The following is an 18676-nucleotide window of genomic DNA, read 5'->3' as shown; positions in this document are numbered from 1 at the left end:
ACTTGAATTTGAGTCACAACCGATGACTAAAAACGTCGTCTCGATGTTTTTTTGCTTATACAAGAGTCTAACTTTATCAAAAAGTCTTCCCATACATTATCATCAGCTACCCCGACAGGAGCATAAGCTGATATCAGGAAAATGCTGTTAACTTTAGTTTTTTAAACGAATAGCAATGATTCGGGCACCAAATTCGTTGTAGATTACAGAGCCTGCGGCTTTCCAGGCTGTTAATGCGTCCGGATTTAAAGCGATCCCAACACCTTGCTCACCACGGCGACTTCGATGTTGGTGTTTTTCAAGTCCGTTAAAGAGAAAACGAATACCTTTGTGATCGATGTTTTCTATACTACTTCTCCAGGTCTCCTGTAAACACACTGCGAAGTATCCTCTTTGAGCGATTGAAGTGGAAAGTTCGTTGATTTTATCGTTTGACTTAAGTCCTCTCCACGTTCTGTGATGCAATATGGATGTTATTTTTTCTCGCTTTCTTCATTAAAATTTGATGGTTCGCGACACCTTCAAATTTGTAGCTGATATGACCAAACCCAGATGAAACGTGGCAGAAACGAGAGCAGCGTGACAATCATTCCTGGCGAACGCAACGTCGTGTAGGGGTGGACAGCTTGACAGAGGTTCAATTCATCATGGTCCTTGTCTTTCTGTTATGTTATTCCTGAAAGACAAAGGACTGCTCCCTCTTGCTGGGACACCCGGCTTTTCAGCACAGGCGCCCAGACCGATGTGAAGATTTCGTCCCCGTGACTTATTCACTAATTCGAATGGAGTGAATTTTTTTTTATCTGTCTTTTTTCTGCTTTTTGATACGAGAGCATATATAAATTTATCGTTTGTTTTGGAGCTGATGAAATTGCTGGCAGGATCCGGAGACCGACCTACAATTCGGGCAAGGCCAATTTGGAAGTCGTCGAACCTCAACGTGGTGAACTGATGGATCACGGGTCACCATGTGGAAATATTCCGTAATTTGGAAGAAATTGTCACCAAACGACCAACAATTGACCAAGGAGAAACAGAAAACGGAGGATCTTGTTCTCGTCTTTTACCAAAATCTGTCGCTGAAAGTTTGAAACAAGGAAAACGTGTTGAACCGGAAAATTTTGATCAGTTACCATTTATTTCAGTACGCTTAGTAAAAAAACAGGGCTTCTGATGAAGCAATACTTCAGGGAAGAAACTTTTGGATGAGCCTTGGATTAACCGATCGTGAGTCAAGCTTTTCAGAATGTTCTTACGGGGAGAAACTTCAATCAATCTAATTTTTTACTCTTAACCTTTGAGTGCCAGGGTCCTTTTTTTAGTTTTTTTTAAAAAATCGAGTTCAACTTTAAGGGCTTAGATCTCCTGATCTATAAGGAATTAGAAGCTGTATATAGCTCGTGGAACTTAGAGTCTCGTCTTTCGTTTGGGCGCTTCGGGCGCCCGATTTAGAGGGGTGGTGGGCGGCGGCCAAGGGGGGGGGGTGGTTAGGATAAGCTGCGCGGACCTGATGAACGATGAAAAGGTGTCCCGTGGAAATTCAAACAATTCATAGAGAAGAATAAAGAAAACAGGGCCTATTTGGAGGTCTTGGTCCCGTTGACCAAAAATATCAAAAAACGGTAGAATCTCAAAAAAGGAATTTTTGCATTTTTTTGCATTTTTTGACTTTTTTGTTAAAATTATGTGGAAAGACTCACTTTTGAATTTTTTTTGCTACCATAAAGGACAATCTATTCCTACGAGTTCGACCAAAAAAACGATTTCTAACTCAAATGGCATTACGGAGGGCTTCGCCCTCCTATATAGCCCATGTCGTATATAACGACATCGGCACTTAAAGGTTTAAGGCCTGTTCCATCGATAGCGCGAGCGTGCACGCTAGGCCAAAATTTCCTAAAATAGCACATTGACGTCACGAATTAAATTTTCTTGTACACAGAATGTGTACGCTCTTGTACGCTTTTGTGCTCTTTTCTCCGCTGAAAATTTTCAACTTTTTTGAGCGCAGGAGCGCATATCTCAATCGATAATCTTTCAACCAATCAAGAAAGAGAAAAACTGCTGAGTAAACAAAAAAATGTAAACATCTTGTGTTCTAGTCCACCTCTTTGCTCTCTTTGCTGATGGAAATCAAACATTGATCGCACGGAGTGTGCAACGTACACGCTCGCGCGATCGATGGAAACAGGCCTTTAGTCAAAGACACCTGGACGCAGGGATGTTTAAGATTTAAATATTATTTTTTCGTGATTCCAGTGATATTGTGGGCTTCACAAACATTGCACGTGCCAGTACACCGCTAGAAGTTGTGGCGCTCTTGAATGATATGTACACCAGCTTTGATGGTATTGCTGCTAATTATGATGTTTACAAAGTCGAAACTATCGGTGATGCATGTAAGTAAAAAGGCCTTAGAAAGGCTTCCTCGTTTTGGCGAGTTTAGACAAAATTCCCCACAATTAGTTCTCGCCAAAATAAGCTCTTGCCAAAAGTAATTTTTTTTCTCGCATTTTTCCAAAATAACCAAATTCATTATTTTTTGCTCGAAATAAGGCAAAATAGGATGTATTTAGCCTGTCATCGTTGTCATTCGTCAAAATTAGTTCTTGCCAATATTAAAAAGTTGACTATTCGCCAAAATAAGTTCTCCTCGATATTAAAGATTTTTAAGATTTTTGCTGCTTGCCAAAATTAGCTCCCTTAATGTAGAACGAAAGTATTGCACGAGGTTCTCTTTCTCTTTGAAGGCGAATGGGAATTTAGTTCAAATGATGGTAGGATTTGAATGTTGAAATTTGAATTATTGAGTGTCTTCTATATATTCATTACACACGATGCCTCCTGAAAGTAGAATGTTAATCTTAAAAGCTTTCACTCACCTCTTTACAATAGACATGATTGTCTCTGGATTACCAACACGGAACGGAGATCAACACGCAGGAGAAGTTTGTACCACTGCTATGGACCTGTTGCATGCTATCGGGTCTTTTACCATCAGACACATGCCCAAAACCAAAATGCGTCTCCGTATTGGTGTCCATACAGGTATGAAACACAACTATCTCTATCTTTTGCCCGCAATGTCCCAGCGGTTCGCATGATGGCGTGATTTGACATGATATAGGGCAAACATTTTTTGGCATGAAGAGTGCCGTTTTTTCTCTATTTTTTACATGCTGATAAAGTTTAGCGATCTTCGTGATCATGATGGCGAGTTCAGAGGGTCCGCTAAGGAGCCTCCTCAAAATTATAACCAGATGTTGAAATTAAAGGGATAATAAAATAATTCTTTTCTTTTTCTCGTTACTTTTATAGGAGTTGTTGTGGCTGGTGTGGTAGGTTTGAAAATGCCTCGATATTGTTTGTTTGGTGATTCTGTCAAAGTAGCCGAATCTATGGAATCAGGTGGTGCTCCTATGAGAATTCAAATCAGTGAGACCACCTTCGAAGTTTTACAACGTTTGGGAGGCTATAAAACCGATTACAGAGATGAAGTTGACGTGAAGGGCCATGGTAAATTAAAGAGGTACTGGCTCAAAGGGAAAGTCGGCTATGATAGAGAACTTCCCGAAGGAGAAGACCCTTAAAACATTATACAAAATAGTAAAACTGAAAATATATATTTTTTTTATTCCCTATAAATATATTTTAATTTTAATTGCCCTGATTAATTTATTTTGAATTGTAAAATTTATGTAAATATTGTTCAAAAAGATATTGAATTTTAGGCTTAGTTTTTAAATCAAATGTTGTGCTCTGTTTATGTGTAACGCTTTAAAGAACAGGCTAAACTGGGAACCTCAAGAAAAATTAAAACATCCCTTTTTCATAAGTATCAAGTAACTTTTGGCCCAGCCTCGGCTGCTCTTTAGGTCTGACGGAGTTAGTTACGAAAAGGGTCAACGGCGTTGAGTGGCTCACAGGTTACCCTTTAAGGAAGCTATAACTACCAGTAAAAAGGGAAATCGATTTGAAGCGTTTTGGCCATTCTAAGGCCATTTTTCGATGATATCGCATTTCAATACCAATTTGTTAAAGCTCAAGAGTTTCAACTAATCAGCAAGATAACAACTCTGTTCCTGAAACACACAAGAAAATATATCGATTCATAAAATTATGTCAGACGATTAAAACAAAATTACATGGCAAACATATATCAGAGGGGTCAGGGTCCGTAGAAATTGAGGTCGGATTATTCTTTTCGAGTTACGAAAAAACGAGTTATGATAACATCTTCTGTAAATTTTGGTCTAATTATAATGTCATTGTCATTATTATAATCAAGCCAAAAATTACGAAGAAGGACGCAACAACTCGGTTTTCGGGTCAGGGTCAGGGGTCAGGGTCAGAAATTTCGGCCGGAATATTCGGCCGGCCTGCAGAAATGTTATCCGGTCCACGGAAATTGAGGCCGAGTTATTTATTTTCCGGAAAATTCTGACCCTAATCCCCCTGATAAACATCTCACTGGAATAATTCATGGAAAAGTTATACGAAAAGTTATATATCTTAGACTAGAGCAACGTTTCTGTTTTTCTCCATTATCAAGAAAGAATTATTTACAAATATCAATTGCACTCTCAATTTGGAGTGTTTTGTTGAATAACACGAGTTCGTTTCAACCTGCGCCAATGACCGGTATCATAGTTCATTTCAAATAACATTTCAACCAAAACTTGTTGTTCTCCTTGAGGGATCATTTCTTCACTCAACTTGATGGTAATCACTGCACCTTGTTGTGGAAATGGATTCTCTGGTGTACAGAAAAAGAAAGAAAGAAATCCGGTTGATCATTTCATATACTCCTGTATGGCTCTGATCATAAAAAGTACCTTCTTTGAATTCACCCTTTTATGAAGAAAACATATCTTAATTTGTCAGAAAAATAAGGGAAGAGAATTAGGTCTTGTTCCAGAAACATTGATAGTCCGGTTGACACTTTACACATTACTGTTGATGAAGGGAAAATGGTAGAGTAATTTTGAGTGGATTATTTTTTCGAAAAAGAAGAAAAGAATGAGGATTTTTCTACTTGAAAGAATATATGCGGACTTAAGATTTAGTTTATTGGTTCAGTAGAAAAAAATCTTCATTTTTCTTCTTAAACAAATATTTTTGGAACAGACTTTATCTGGATTTAGAATAAGTTTGCGAAATAAAAAGAAGGATGTGAGAGCAAAAGGTTTGCCTTACCTCTAGCACCAGCCATGAAGCCAAGTATGAGAGCTTTTTCCGCGCGTGTCACGGTATTCGCTGATCGAAACATCTCTTGCGCTGCTAACATTTGTTCACGCTGTAAAAGAGTAGATGGAAATTGTCTGATCCTACATCAGATTAACCAGATGAGGCTGAATTTAATGTGTGCAGGCTGATGCGAATGTAGGCATGCGCCAACAAGCACCACTGATATCCTATTGGAGTTGGACAGTTTGGATAAAACTCGGTTGGTGGTCAAGGTACTAGCTACTGTGTCTGACATAAATGACACTGACATTTCCGAAGTCGCGATAGAATAAGTGTCTAATTGCTATTTCAGCAGAAACTATTGGTGACTAAGAACGTTGTCCAAAGTAGAAGTGACTGCATTCTTGGATTGTTCTGGAATGGCTGTTGAATAGAAAGTGTCCCTATTAGTCCGAGAGTGACGTGGTCTTGGTGAGCCGAGAGTTGACGTGTGTCTTGGTTGAGCCTAACAAGTAGTAAATATGTAAAGAAAGGCTAAACTTTGCGATAAAGATTACCGTGAGAGAAAGTCCTTTCTTCTGTTGGTTGGGATTCATGGAGTTCGGTTGATTAGGTTGCATCCCTGGAACGTTAGAGGGAGCACCTCCCATCGGCCCTGGAACGTTAGACGGAGCACTTCCCATCGGCCCTGGAACGTTAGACGGAGCACTTCCCATCGGCCCTGGAATGTTAGACGGAGCACTTCCCATCGGCCCTGGAATGTTAGACGGAGCACTTCCCATCGGCATTTGTTGATGAGAAAGAGGCATTTGTTGCGACTGTTGCTGAGCATGAGCACCCATTTGTTGTTGCGACATGTTGGTCGTGTTGTATTGTCTTTGTTGTAAGTGTTGCTGTTGTCTGAGTTGTTGCTGTTGTTGAAGAAAATGTTGGTTGTACATTTGTTGTTGTTGAGCGTGATGAGATTGTTGCACTTGAAGTTGTTGCTGTCGTTGGTAGTCTTGGAACGGATGTTGATCATGCATTGATTGTTGTTGAGACGGTGGAATATTTTGTTGAGACGGTGGAATGTTTTGTTGAGAGGGCGGGATGTTTTGTTGAGGGTGGTGTTGATGGCGTTGTTCGTTTTGTTGTTGCATTTGATGTTGTTGTAACACCTGCTGCTGCTGTTGTTGTTGAATAGAAGTGTTCTGTTGTTTAGGAAGTTGTGTTTGTTGTCGAGCAGCTTGTTGCTGATGTTGCATCTTTTGTTGTTGTTGTTGTTGTTTTTGTTCGTGTTTCAGTCGCATCTCTTTCTCATGTTGAACGCGCATCTGAGTTGGCGAAAAAGTAAAAAAAATGAAAGTCAGCTAAACGAATTCAATGCCAAACTTTCAATACAATACAATGCTGTTTAACTTTAATTACAACTTTACTTTATAGAAAAGTCTTTTTATTCTAGAGAAAATAAACCTTTACCCAGCTGGCACACAACGTTGTTTCAACGTTTATCTAACGTTATATGGACGTTGTGAACGTTAGATAAACGTCAAAAAAACGTTGTGTGCCAGCTGGGTACAAAGTCATGAGAAAAGAGGTACAAAAGAAATCAAAAAAGCACGACCCTCACAATCGGTGTCGAATATATTGAGATTATTGTGTATTTTAACGTTTTTCAGTATTTAAACGTCGGGCGAGAATTGTGTTTTAAGTACTTCCACTTTATTTCATTGAATATTTCGATTTTGGAGGGATTCAGTGACTTCTAGGCTTTACTCCCGGCCTAATTGGAAAAATTTTGAGCTTTTGAATCCTGAGATTCTCAGGCTGTAAGAGTTAAAAGTCTGCTTTCCAACCGTAATTTAAATCACTTGCGGTTTTAAAATTTTGAGGGAGTTCCCCCTTTGTATCAAATTTTATGACGCTGATTGTAGTTGAGATGATGGTGATGATCTTCAATAGAAAACTGACCTGTAGTTCTTGCTGAAAAGTACTTGTTGATAGCGATGTGTTAAGATTGACATCGTGTGAAAGCTTTTGTTGGGGCGCTTGTTGTTGTTGTGCAGACTGTGAGTTTTGTTGTTGCTGTTGCGCCGACATGTTGTATTGATTGTGTTGCTGGGCAACGGGAGGTGGTGGTGACGTAAGAAGGTTGGATGCTGAGGAAGAGGACGAGTTGCGACGTCGTTGATCGCCGACATCCGACAAGTGTTGTTTATTATTGTTGGTGTGTAAGTTGTACAATAGTTGTCCGTCAGCAGCCATGGGCGGCGGTATTGTCGGAGAGACGAGATCTGTGTTCATTTGTGACGCTAACGATGGTTGACGATCGATTGTCGGTGAATATGACGGTGTTGTCGGCGTCGTCGGCTTACTTCCGTCGTCATCGTCGTCATTACTGAGGTTGTGATTATCTTCTTGATCGCTTTTGTTGTGAGGTGATTGTTCTTCGGCCTCTTCATGTTGGTCTTCTATCTCATCAGGTTCTTGTGCTTGCGGTGTGTTCGCTTCAGAATCCTGTACAGTAAAGGGGGATGAGGAAAACGAGGATTTAGTTAGGAAAAAGAACAAGGCGATTTCAGTCAAGAGAAGTTTCGAAGCCCTCCTGTAATGCCCAGTTTGAGTTAAAAATCATGATTTTTGGTCTAACTCGTAGGAATTGGATTGGGCTTCATAGTCAAGCAAAAAAAAATCAAAAGTGGGTCTTTTCAGAGAGACTTCAAGCTAAAAAGTCAAAAAAAATGCAAAAATTTGACAAAAATCCACTTTTTTAAGATTTTGACCGTTTTTTGACCATTTTTCAGATGAGATGGAGTTTTTATAAGATACTTTAATAATTGGTCATTTGAAGTAATAAAAATGACGCGTTCTTTAGAAAAAGTAACAAAATTGTTTTATTACTGGTTAACGACCAACCAAATCAAATAAGAGCTTGTAAAAACTCCATCTCGTCCCCCATTTTTGGTCAACGAGTGAGCCAAGAACCTCCGAATTTGGCCGTGATTCACTTGATTCAGTCCTCCAGCGAATTAAATTGAAGTTTTACCACTGGGCACCTTTCTATCATTCATGCAGGTCCGCACAGCACATCAGAGAAAGAGGAGACGCTAAGTTATTCAGCGGACTATAAACGAGCTTCTAACTCCTTCTAGATCCGGAGATATAAGCCTTTAAAGTTTGAGCTAACGATTTTCTTTAAAAAACTTAGAAAAAAATTACCGTGGCACTTAAAGGGTTAAAACGGTATAACAATTTTTCCAACAAAGCGCTACCCCACAATTATTATGATTTACAAACTTCCAAAACACGGCATAATGACAAACATTGTAACACCATGATAACTTCAAACAAATTTACCTGTTCACCACCACTGGTGGGATCGATCGAATTGACATTCTGTTTGTTATCTTTCTCCTGCTCTACTTCTTCCTCTTCTTCTAGTTTCACATTATCCGATGAAGAGGCGGTTGTAGAGGCGGTGGGCGGTTTCTTACCCTTTGATTTCGATGTCTCTTCCGATGGTGGCCCTTCCAAAACTACGGAAGAAGTTTATAATCTCGAAATTTTTTTTACAGATTAGGTGTTGCGAAAATTGAGAGTTTAATTAAAGAGTCTGGCCTAAACCAGAGCATAGTAACATCAACAATGTTCTGGAAAAAAGAGAGTTGCAATTTCCCTGGGTTTAAGAGGTTACCTTGCATTTTCTTTCGTTTCTTTTGCTCGCGCAATCCAATTGGTTGATCGGCAAATTCCAAAATCTAAAAGGGAGGAAAAAGTAACGTCAACACGTTCAATCTTGAATAATGCATACAATAGTAGAAAAGAAACCCCCGTAAGATACGTCAAAAAAGGTAAAACGTGATAAATACCTGTGTTTTCCTTGGTCGAGCTTTGGACATTCCACTTTTACTGTGTTGCACTGGAGGGAGTTTTCCTCCCATAGGTACCGAATGTGTTCTCTTCAGACTGGACTTTGAACCCATGCTGCTGGAGTGCATTGAGCGACGCTGATTGGCTGCTTCAGACGCTAAAATAATTAAGTTGAATCAACAATTTCGTAATAAGCCGAGTCTCGAACCTCTATTACTTGAACGTCTCCTTAACTCGAGCAAGTTTCTCGCCCCTTCTGTTAACAATACCTTACTCCATAACTCGAACAAATTTGTGTGGGTCCCCGTGTGGGTTCGAGTTATGGAGACTCGGCTGTATTATAAAGTTAGTAACCGCGATAAGAATGATAAGGGGTTTGTCCGTGCGTCCGGTCGAGTGAAGCATTTAGAAAATTGTGTGTCCTTAGGGTCACTAGTTTAAATAATTATCTTTCTTTTTATCATTTGCATGAATTGTTCAAATTGGTGTTAGATTGGTAAACAATATACCAGAATTTGTATTGACGAACCTTTTTGCGTGATTTTCGCTCTCAGTTCAGCTGATTTTGGTTTTCTTCGTAATGTGAAATGTTTAGAAGGGTTGGGAGGATTGGAGATGATTTTGGAAAGCGCAGTCCGGTTCAGATAAAGACATTCTCCTGGTATGAGACTCGCGTTGGCTGGGTTCTGAATGCGTTCGACTGAAAAAGATCAAAAAAGAATAAAACTGATTGAGATTCGAGATCTGAGTTGATGGATAAACGAGGCATGTTGAGTAAGGTAATTCAAAAAGGTATTTTAAAGACAGGAGTATGGGAACAAGTTTGATTTTGAACATTATATAAGTTTAGTGACACCACAAGTTCCAGCCACTGTACGGCCCTTGTCCCCACTTGCTAAGGTGCTAGGGCCCTTTGTCCTCAAAAAGGGGTTTTGAGGAGATTATTTTGTAAAATGTTATGGTCAAACCATTGTCCATTGGATGAGATGCTCGACTGTCTTACTTTCAGAAACGACTTCGTGAACTGTTTCTTGGAAATGCGTTGTAACCTTTCCAAGTCGTTGATCCAATACAAATTGTTGCGGATAATCACGAACGATGTTTGCTGCAACCCTCACCCATTCGTCCATGTCTTCTTCTGCTATCGCCACAATGCGACAAATTGAATCCTGTGAAATGAGAAATATGAGAGGTTGAATCTTTTGAATTTGAGAAATACGACAGATTGAATCCTGTGAAATGAGAAATATTTGAATTTTTGAATTGAGAAATACAACATTGAATCCTGTGAAATATGAAAATTGAATTTTTTGAATTGAGAAATACTACAACATTGAATCCTGTGAAATGAGAAATATGAGAGGTTGAATCTTTTGAATTTGAGAAATACGACAGATTGAATCCTGTGAAATGAGAAATATGAAAGATTGAATTTTTTGAATTGAGAAATACTACAACATTGAATCCTGTGAAATGAGAAATATGAAGGTTGAATTTTTTGAATTGAGAAATACTACAACATTGAATCCTGTAAAATGAGAAATATGAAAGGTTGAATTTCTTGAATTGAGAAATACTACAACATTGAATCCTGTGAAATGAGAAATCAAGAAACTCTTGAAATTCTAAGAAATAGACACGTCAGATTGAATTCTGTGAAATGAAAAATGCGAGTAGATATTTGGGGGGGGGGGTGATGATGTTCACTCAGAATGAAATTTTTAAAATAGAATGAAAAGTCAATAAAGTTTCAAAAAATTTATAAGACATCATTCCTCAAAAAATTATTGTACCTCTCCCCGGTATTCAACCCATCCCCCACCCGGTAGTCACTGGAACTTGCGAAAGGAGAAAGGCGAAGGATTGAATTTTGTAGAATGAGAAATATGGTAGATTGAAAGCCTAGGTGACAGAAAAATGATAAATGTTAAGTCTTAGTTTTAATGTTAGTGATTCTTATAGGTAAACGAAGGAGACGCGAGTGCCAAGCAAGCACTGTATACCTATATAAGATGGGAAGACGGCTTATTTCAAAGATTGTCAATGGGTTTTGCTAAATTGATTTATAATTGCACTATGCATTTATAAACTTTGTTTATAAGCAGCAACCCCAATTTCGAGCTCAAAGGTCAAAAACAAACTATAAGAACTATAGAAGAACGAATTACTTCGATGGTCAGAGTAATATGTCAAAATATTTAAGAACATTTGAAAGCTTTTCGGACTCCAAAACACCCAATTTCCCAAAAACATGTTGTAGAGGATTTCGTTCGCAATTGATAATTCTCGTTGGTAGAGAAGCTAAGTTTCTTATAAAAAATGTATACTTCAGATTAATACAGACCACAAACAAAGAGAAGAGAAATTCGATACCGATGTTTTTATTACACGGAGAAAAGATATAAGAAGTCATTTGTGTAATATCATTTTTAAAATACAGTGAGTAAACACGGTTAGTTGATCACCTTTTTAAAATGGATACTGCTCACTGCGCTACTGACCCTTTGCGTTTGAAACCAAATCAAAATGGCGATGAAATTCAAAGAATGAAAGAAGAAATGTCGAAAATGAAAGACGATTATGAACAGAAAATACAAGTGTTGACTTATGAGCACAAAATCAAACTTTTGGAAGTTCAAAACGAAAGTAGACTCAAAGAGTTAGAAATGGCTCAAAAAAATATCATCATACAGACTTTAAAGCATAACATTGAAGTGATGAAATTACAGTCATGTAAGCCAGGAAGCGAGATCGGAACTGGTGGAAAAAGCGGAGCGGAAAAGGAACATGAAATCGATAAGAAATTGGATAGGTTGGAAAAGGAAATTCAAGAGGGACAACAAAGAGTCTCACACGAATTCGGGAACAAATTGGAGCATTTGCAAATAGCACAAGGTGATAAACTAAAAGGATTGGAAACGGAAATAGGAGTGAAAAATGCCGAAACCGCTGACAAATTGAGAGACATGGACAAGCGAATGTCAGAATTGGAGAATAATAACAAGGCTCTAGAAAAGGTGGTTCAAACGATCAAGGAAGAAAGTGAGAAATCGAAAATGGAGGAGACAAAAAAGAGCATGTCGGAGACAGACAAACTTATTTGGGGTGCAAAAAAGTTTGTTAAAGAAGAACAAGTTCTTGTACCAAACGTGTACCCTTCTTACGAACCATGGTACAAAGATATTTCGTCCTTCATGCAAGATGGGAAAGTGTATTACCAAGGGAATTATTTCTTTTGCCGAAAAAAAATGGATAGGTGTATTCTAAAGGTTTACTTTATATCAGAGAAAAGAAGAACAACAAATTTGAGACCACAATGCATCATCGTGGATGAATTCTGCAGTAACCTGAGACGTGATTGGACATTGCAGATTCTTCATCCAACAAATAAGAATACAGTGAAACTGATTCCCGGTTACACATGTGGAAATTATGATCAATGGGATTCGAGTATTGATATTGACAAAGGTTTTTACCACGGCTCGAAAAACTCCTTAATAGTTATGGGTTTCAAGGAATGAAACTTTGTTGTCGAATACTTTAAGGAAACTAACTTTGCGGGAACTAAGTTTTGCTTTTTTCGGTAAAACCACGAAAACTAATAGAACCATAATTAAAAATTTTTACATTTTTTATGAAAAATCCTTAGGAAAATGAAAGAAATGTGTTCAAAATGGGGCAAAACAGCGAAAATTAACTCCTACAAAATGCGATTTTTTCGAATTTTTTTTTCGACCACAAAAATTAGTTCTCGCTAAAATTAGTTCCTTTAAAGGTATGTAAAAGCCACTGGTAAAATATTAATAAAATCCTGAAACAGTCAAGGCCCTAATGAATATACATATCTTAATGCACACTCTTCTTTGAGCAGATACGAATATTTCATTTGAACAATTTACAAAGAACAATCTCACTCAAATCAAACTCACCTTTAGCCCTTCCATGTTTCGTAGAGGGATTTCCAACAAAGATAACAAAATCTTGATTTTAGTTTTCGATTCCAGTTGCATGAAACAATCATAAATATCGTTGAGAATATTATTGGTGAATTGTGACGCGATGTTTCCAGAGGACCAGGGACTTTCATCACTTCTTAATTTGTTGTGCAGCCACAATGCGGTGTCTGCGTGAATACCGATCAAGGATGACATCTTTATTTCTTTAGTAATGTAATATTTTTTTGATTATCTTCACACTGAAAAAAAATCGATTTCAATTGATTCATATTAACAAGTTTGTTTATCTTATTTGGAGACCCGCGGACCCAATCGGCCAAGATATCGTCCCCGGTGGAGAATTATCCTCCAGATTTTGTCCCCATTGAAAATAATCAAACAAACCAATCCTCACTGCAAAATATTAGGCTACTTTCCCCATTCCCACTGAATTTTCTGACTTGAAAACAAAAGAATTGAAATCCCCAGCCATGAAAAATTGGGAATATCAATCCCCATTGAGTTTCAGTCAGTCATTTTTATCTCCACTGGCTGAAAAAATCTTACCGGGTCTGTGAGAAGGTGATATGATCCTCGAAAGTAAAATAATCTAAGAGCCAAAGTTGACATTAATTATTACTGCAAAGACATAGACATTTTGAATTGATAACTTAATTTAGCCAAAATTCCTAATGATACAAATTAGACCATGACAAGTTCAGTTCCTCGAAATTGATTAAACATTACGAGAAAAAAGAAAGAAAGATGAAATGATATATAATAAAATCATCCCATTACAAAATTATATTACAAAACACTGATGGAAACTCCTGGACAAGAACTAAAATAATCTATTGAGAAATTATATCTTCAATTAAAATGAAAGAAATCTTTTCCTTCTTCCAAACAAAGAGAAGACAAATTATCTTCAAATACTCCATTTGACATTCCCAGCTTGACACAAATAATGAATGGTTTTCTAGCATCTTTGAAATGAACTATTGGAACTTTCAATGGTTTTCCATCGGCACCTTTAATCATTTCACATGTATAAACTCCTTTTTGTATCTTTTTATCATCCACATCACACATACATAATACTTTTTCACGATTCTCCGGATCAAGGGAGCGATAAAATTTACGGCCTTGTTTACCAGCATTCCAGATAGTGAAATTGCCCCATTTTGATATGACGTTCTTTTGTATTTGTTTCATTCGTAAGTCCCATATGGTATCTTCATGGACTGAAAATGTAGCCCCTGCTGAATGATACCTATAAGTCAGCAAAGGTTTCTTGACAAGCGCTAGTTTCCCATTATTATCTAAATGTCGATAAAAGAATTCAAGATCTTCAGGAAATCCTTTTTGAACCTCTTGAAAATATCCGGTATTCTTAATGACGTCACGGGAACAAAACCAAGTTGGGTTGATTATAGTGGGACCAAACGAGGTATATATCTGTGTGTATAACTGGGAATCTGATAATGAATTGCTCCATTCTGTATAACGCACAGTTGAACCTTCTGGCAATCGAACATAACCAGACCCAACAATCAAGTTTGTATCTTCTTTGGCTTTTGATAATTGAAGTTCAATACGTTTCTCATGCATTATATCATCAATATCAAGAAAGCAAATGAAATTGCCAGACGATTGTGAAATTGCACAGTTTTTGGCAAACCCAACTCCACCTGCTTCATTCTTTTGACTCTGACTCAAAACAACGTGTATTCCATTATTTTCGAACTTATCTTTCCACGTTAAAAGTTTCTTGTAAGAATCATCTGTACTGCAATCGTCAAATATAGATACTTCAAGAGATTCTTTCCAACTTTGTTTAAGGATTGATTCCAGAGCTTCCTTAATAAATGCGCTACCATTATGGACAGGTATCACTATAGAAACTAAACATCCTGATTTGTTTGACATTTCATCAATCTAATGATAAGGATTTTAGCTCTCATTAATTAGGTTCAACGCAAACATTGTTCCCTTCTGTTAAAAGGATTATTTTTGCCAGAAGACTGTTGGCAAACCAGAAAATCTCTAGGCTGACTAATTATACAAAGAAAATAACGAAAATCAAGAGTTCAACCACCAAAACAACGCTACAAATTCAAATTCAGTTAAAAAAATCAATAAGAAATAATCAAATAGTAATTTTTTTCTTCTGCATCATGCAATATTTTAATTATTGAAGATTTTTTAGATTCATAACTTCTGGCCTAGAAGATGACTTTCCTCCACAAATTTTCGGTTAATATTTAATTTTGGTCTGTAAATCAATTAGTACCCCAATAGGTAGCCCAATTGGGGCCCCCATTGGGGTACCCTACCTTTTAGGAACACCCTTCCTGAAAGTGAAAAGAATTTTGTTAGAGGGTGGAGTAATTGAAAAAGAGCATAAGCAAAGGAAGAGGGCTACCATCAATGCATACAAGAGCATACAAGGGGAGGGGTTGCATTTTGCCAATATAAAACATACATATTTTTTTAATGGTCCCTTATGAAAATTTGTCGATTTTTTGGTCTATCAAATCATTACCCTAATTCAACAAGGTTTCAACTCTATCTGATAACTTGATTTTCAATTGAGCAAATAAAGCATTCTGATCGGCTGACTGTTTTTCAGTGCCAAAAGGTTTTATAGAATTCATTTACTATCAAAGTTTATTCTTAATATAACCAGTACAACAAGGTTCTATATCTTACTAGTCAATCAAAACACTCCCATAGCTCCTTTCATCAACATGGGCTAGGTCACTTACGTCCTACACAAGAAATTCAACCTTGTCAAATTAGGATCGCGGAGAAATTTCAAGAGCACACAAGGGGGGAGGAATTATCTTCTGGTTCTAATGGACTTTTATATCAAAAATGGAATAAAAGTCCATAAATTTGACCAGTTTTACTTTTTAGCCTTTTAAAAATCTACTTCATACTCAAAAACAACTGGTGTAAAATGGGCCAATAAGGTAACAACAACTTGGCACATTTTCATTTTCATAACTTTTACATAGAATTTGCGGGATGACACTTCAGTGTTGTAAATATATCAGCCAATATCCTCTCATGCAGTTTTGAGGCTTTCCTCCCTGTTAAAAGAAGGTGATAGCTTTGCTCCAAAGGGAGTCAATAAGGAATCACATAGGGAATTTCCCTTCTGAATAAACATTTTTTTTTAAGAAACTAGTTTTACCAAGCAGCCTCAATGTTTCTTAAGAAATCGGCCTTTTGAGCCTTAAATGTTTCTTACATGTTTCTAAACCTTGTCAAGCTTAAAGGGCGCATGTCGATAATACAATAGTCTAATTGACTATACGCTACTTTCCTATCTTCTATATATATTGATTTTCTGACTTTCTCAAGTGTTTCTAACTGTTATGTATGTATATTTCTGGAACCTTGATTGGAAGGTTCTTAAAAAACGAATTAAAAAATGCTATTTTCTCATTCTCAGCCTCAGCATGTTTCTTATGTTTCTTAGTTTTTAGGCATTCAGAGCCTCGTGTTTCTTAAAAGTGTGTTTCTTAAAAAAAAACAACGTGTACACAGTTTAGTAGTGTCGACTGCGCACGCGTCCAAACAATTTTCCATTGTTTTGATTTTAGGGACTGCAGGAAACTTCACTCTCCCCGTAAAAAAACGGTAGGTAAAATTAGGAAAAGTAAGGAAACATAGCTTCAGCCAGGTTTCTAGCTCCCCCCAACAAAGTAAGGTCCCCCCAACAATTTAGCTCCCCCCAAAAAATTGCCTTGTGCTAGGTCCCCTAACACTTCAGGTCCCAAGATAAACAAAAACAAAAACAAAAACATTGTTCTCCCGCACCCGTAGAGAGAAGTCAAAAAAAAATATATGCGACTACAGTACTGATAAATGAAAACTAAATTTTACTTGTTTTAATATTCATGTTTACAAGTCTTTTGCTTTTTATATTTGATTTAATAGTAAGATAAGATATCTTTTGAATTAAGCTGAACAGCCCCCAGAGTCTCAGTCAGATCATCTAGGCTCCCCCCAACAATCTAGGTCCCCCAAAATATTTGGGTAATTTTAGCCCCCAGGCTCTTTAAAGGCCAAAATATTTCTTAGCCCCCCCCCCCAAAAAAAAAATAAGGGGGGGGGGCTGAACCAATGGGAAACTAAGCAGAGAAATGGTAGGTAAAGAACTCCTTTTAATCACAAACTTCTTTTCATTCCTCCTAGATGAATCTTTTGAGATTTTAGCCAAAACCTCAAAGATGATGCTTTCATGCATTTTGCTACCCAGAATCAGAGAAAATTAGCCTTTTTAGCCTAAAATTGAAACAACATTGAGTGACCTGCTAATGGGATTATTTTGTCTTTTTATGTTGCATTTAAAAACCATTTTGACGACCCTGCCTATGCCCCGGACAGTCTGGGGCAAATGTCTGGGGTCTGAAAAAAATAACTTTTTCCCCGGACCTACGTCCGGGGCTCCAATTTTTGCGCCATAAATTTACCCCGGACGTATATCGACGAGCACACTTTAAACCCCGGACATTTTATCTCGCTTGAGATTTAAGGTTCAAATACAGGCCTCACACACGAAACGCCAAAATCAGGACATTACAAGATCTTTTGGAAGACGGCATTTGTCCACGGAAGAATATTTCAATGAATTAGAAAAAAGCCCGCACGGTCAGGGATTCTATAAAAAGCGACCGCGCAGGCTGTCTGGGGCATCCGGGGTAGTCTCTCAAAAACAAATAATACGGACCCCGGGCACGCATCAAAAAAACCCCGGACTGTCCGGGGCATAGGCAGGGTCGTCCATTTTGACCCTTTCCTGACCTTTCTTAGCCTTAAAATGGGCAAAAAATGCCACTTTTATGCATTTTTCGTTTTAATGCTAATCAAAGACCCCCCAGGGAAATGCTGGATTTCAAGGATTTTTTACCTAAAAAATACTACACTTTGAATTTTTTGTAGCAAAGCTTTGGCGGTTGTCGAATATAGCTGTCTATTTCCGCCATAGACTTTCTGGTCTGCAAAGTAGTTATCAGTAGTTAAAGCGATTTTATTAAACAGCTTATTTAGAAGGTTTTACAATAAAAATTTGAAGGATCAGATAATTGCAGCAGTTTAGGGCTTTATTTAGACAATTTAAGGTAAAAAGACTAGTCTGTCTATTAAAAAAAACGATTCTTCTCCATCCCCAGGCCCTTCACCTGCATCCTGTCTGTCCTCTCAGAAGCTCACAAGCTGACATTACAAGTAGAAAAAAGATAAAAAGAAACAAAAACTCTTCTACCTAATCCATAGTCACTATAAATGGTATAAATACTTTGAAGATTCTTTACTTTGATGATCGGCGCCATTTTGAATTTTTGTTTTGATTTTGATTTGCTTAATTACAATATGTAAATTGAGGATTTTATTATTCTGTTGTTCTGCAATTTCAAAACTTTGGAAATGAAGAACTTCAAAGCAAACGTACTGCATTATACTCATTGACAGTTTAGCACCTCGGATAAATTATAAATGATGATTTTGAAGATGGTAGCTAAGACACGATACATCCGCATGATCGCAATTTTTGGCTTTTTGCATTTTTTGGTTTTTGTTGAGAGAATGGAAAGAATAGGTAATATCTTTTTGTCCCCCTACCTAAGACCTTGTCGTATATTTACTCATTACTTGTTCTTCAGTTTACTAGTTGAGATGTTGGATAACTATAATGT

The 18676-nt window shown here is 37.5% G+C and overlaps 3 protein-coding genes across 3 annotated transcripts; 1 reads left to right on the top strand and 2 right to left on the bottom strand.

The window, feature by feature from the left end:
- Positions 1-2258: 2258 nt before the first annotated feature.
- On the top strand, positions 2259-3750 carry LOC136799422 (atrial natriuretic peptide receptor 2-like). The gene is made up of 3 exons (XM_067056132.1): positions 2259-2399; positions 2896-3048; positions 3319-3750. Exons 1-3 carry the CDS (start codon positions 2330-2332, stop codon positions 3588-3590), a joined length of 495 nt encoding a protein of 164 aa, XP_066912233.1. The 5' UTR covers positions 2259-2329; the 3' UTR covers positions 3591-3750.
- Positions 3751-4493: 743 nt separating this feature from the next.
- LOC136799541 (negative elongation factor A-like) lies at positions 4494-13233 on the bottom strand. Its single transcript, XM_067056260.1, has 10 exons — positions 12966-13233; positions 10040-10205; positions 9566-9736; positions 9036-9193; positions 8861-8924; positions 8524-8702; positions 7138-7683; positions 5745-6500; positions 5197-5296; positions 4494-4756 (listed from the first exon to the last, which is right to left on the bottom strand). Exons 1-10 carry the CDS (start codon positions 13185-13187, stop codon positions 4584-4586), a joined length of 2535 nt encoding a protein of 844 aa, XP_066912361.1. The 5' UTR covers positions 13188-13233; the 3' UTR covers positions 4494-4583.
- A 455-nt stretch (positions 13234-13688) lies between these two features.
- LOC136799540 (queuosine-tRNA galactosyltransferase-like) lies at positions 13689-14909 on the bottom strand. The gene has a single exon (XM_067056259.1). It carries the CDS (start codon positions 14898-14900, stop codon positions 13842-13844), a length of 1059 nt encoding a protein of 352 aa, XP_066912360.1. The 5' UTR covers positions 14901-14909; the 3' UTR covers positions 13689-13841.
- Positions 14910-18676: the final 3767 nt, after the last annotated feature.

This window comes from Clytia hemisphaerica, unplaced genomic scaffold (assembly GCF_902728285.1).
Source record: "Clytia hemisphaerica strain Z4C2 unplaced genomic scaffold, Clytia hemisphaerica genome assembly, whole genome shotgun sequence".
Classification (NCBI taxonomy): Eukaryota; Metazoa; Cnidaria; class Hydrozoa; order Leptothecata; family Clytiidae; genus Clytia; species Clytia hemisphaerica.
The sequence above is the reverse complement of the archived record's forward strand: the minus strand, read 5'-3'. Positions and strand labels throughout refer to the sequence as shown.